Source organism: Arachis stenosperma, chromosome 9 (genome assembly GCF_014773155.1).
Source record: "Arachis stenosperma cultivar V10309 chromosome 9, arast.V10309.gnm1.PFL2, whole genome shotgun sequence".
NCBI classification, from domain to species: domain Eukaryota; kingdom Viridiplantae; phylum Streptophyta; class Magnoliopsida; order Fabales; family Fabaceae; genus Arachis; species Arachis stenosperma.
In genome coordinates this window covers 146,907,270-146,909,151 of record NC_080385.1, presented here as the reverse complement: position 1 = coordinate 146,909,151, position 1,882 = coordinate 146,907,270, and the positions used below count along the sequence as shown (strand labels likewise).

General features: G+C 27.6%; 1 protein-coding gene across 1 annotated transcript; it reads right to left on the bottom strand.

Moving 5' to 3' along the window:
• Positions 1 to 1,012: 1,012 nt before the first annotated feature.
• Positions 1,013 to 1,423, bottom strand: LOC130950044 (early nodulin-like protein 4). The gene has a single exon (XM_057878608.1). The coding sequence runs from the start codon at positions 1,421 to 1,423 to the stop codon at positions 1,013 to 1,015; it is 411 nt and encodes a 136-aa protein (XP_057734591.1).
• Positions 1,424 to 1,882: the final 459 nt, after the last annotated feature.

Sequence of the window (1,882 nt, the reverse complement as noted above, 5' to 3'; positions counted from 1 at the left end):
ATGCGACGACAAGAGACGTACTATAGTAAAGAGACGCGACGACAAGAGACACACCAGAACAAGGAGACATGATGACACAAAATAGGGGGTCACAGACACGATATATATTTAAGGTCTCGAGTTTGAAGTAAAGTATATGCAGGTCTTTCCGCTAAGAGATTTATCAACCACAGATAAGTGCATAAACCAAATCGAATTTAAGTTAGTCGGGGCGAAATTCTAGATTCAAAATAAAAATTTATAAATATACAAAATTAATTTTTCTTTTAAAAATAAGAGTGAGACATGGATTTATAACCTCTAAGTGAATATAAGAAAATTATGTCATTTGAGTTATAGCTCATTGACAAATAAAAATAAAAAAATAATATTAATTTTTGCAACCCAAAATAAAAAGAAACATATCTAAATAATAATTAAAAAATGTTAGATAGTCATTAAAATTTATTATTTTTTATTATCATTTTTAACCGTAAATCTAATTCTTTTAATTAATTTAATAATTTAACAACATATTTTAGTCTATATTTTTAAATATTAATGACTAATTAATAACAAAAAAAATAAATTCTAATAATACTCTAATATTCTTCGCATTAATTTCATTCATGAGTAGATATATTAGTAATGTTCTAATCTTTCATAACATAAATATTAATTTATTTGAAAATAACTATGATCGAATCCTAGATTTTTAATAAAATTCATATGACAAGAATATCTCTCCTAAAAACTTACCGAAAATCGCATGAAATATTTTACATGAACAAATAGTAATAAAAAATATAACAAAATTTAAAAATAATAAAGTGAGTATACGTATAGCATGATAATTCAAGCACAAATTAAACAATACTAAATATATGTCCTGAAAAACATAACATTATAAAGCAAGCGACAAAATCCAATGCAAATATACCCCTAATAATAATAATTAAATCATCAAACTCAATATTAAAAGACTACTAATTATGAAAACAAAACGAAATCTAAAACCCTAAAAATAAATAACCTAGAACATCCAAAACCCTAAGAGCAAGAGTGGAAGCAGATGAACACTGAAACTAGTCCCAAATGCCACTGCATTATTTTTCTTATTTGAAGAAGGAGGAGGATTGCCAGCAGAATCATTAGAATTACTTGCTGACGGTGGCAGTGGCAGTGGCGGCGTGGGAGGTGGTGGTGCATGAGAAGGCAATGGCGATGGCGATGGAGATGGCGATGGAGACGAAGGTTTGTTGTTATGAGTCCTTTGGTGGACGGAGACGGCGAGCTTCTGGCCAAGACAACAGTAGTTGGCGATGGTGCAGACGAAGAAGAAGGAGGCATTCTGGTTGAGTTGGATGATTGCTGGGCTGCTGTTGAACACTTTGAGAGGCTCCATTGATGTGCAGTGCTCGTACTCGTACTCTGATACCTCCATTAAGTTGTAGAATTTTGGGTCGAAGTTGAATACTGCGTACCCAACAAACATTCATAAATCATGAGTTACGTTATTTGCACCACCAAAATATCTTTTCATTAAGTTCCTATTCGTGTTTCTCTTTCAATCTTGTTCTATATGGTTTTTAATTTTGTAATTAATTTTTTTATTAAAATATTAAAAATAAAGAAAAAAATATTATATTAAATTTAATATTTTTTATACAAATAAAATAGTAAAAATTTAATTATAAAATTAAAAATAATAATATTTAATTAAAAAAAAAAATATAAAAACTTAATTATAAATTTGATAAAATTATTGAGATTAACAAAATAATTAAACTTTTAATTAAGTATATCAAATTATCTAATAATTTTTAGCTATTATTTTTATATCAAGTTATATGTGCTACTTTTATGAACATTTCAACCTTTTGTATACAATGAAAATTTATAT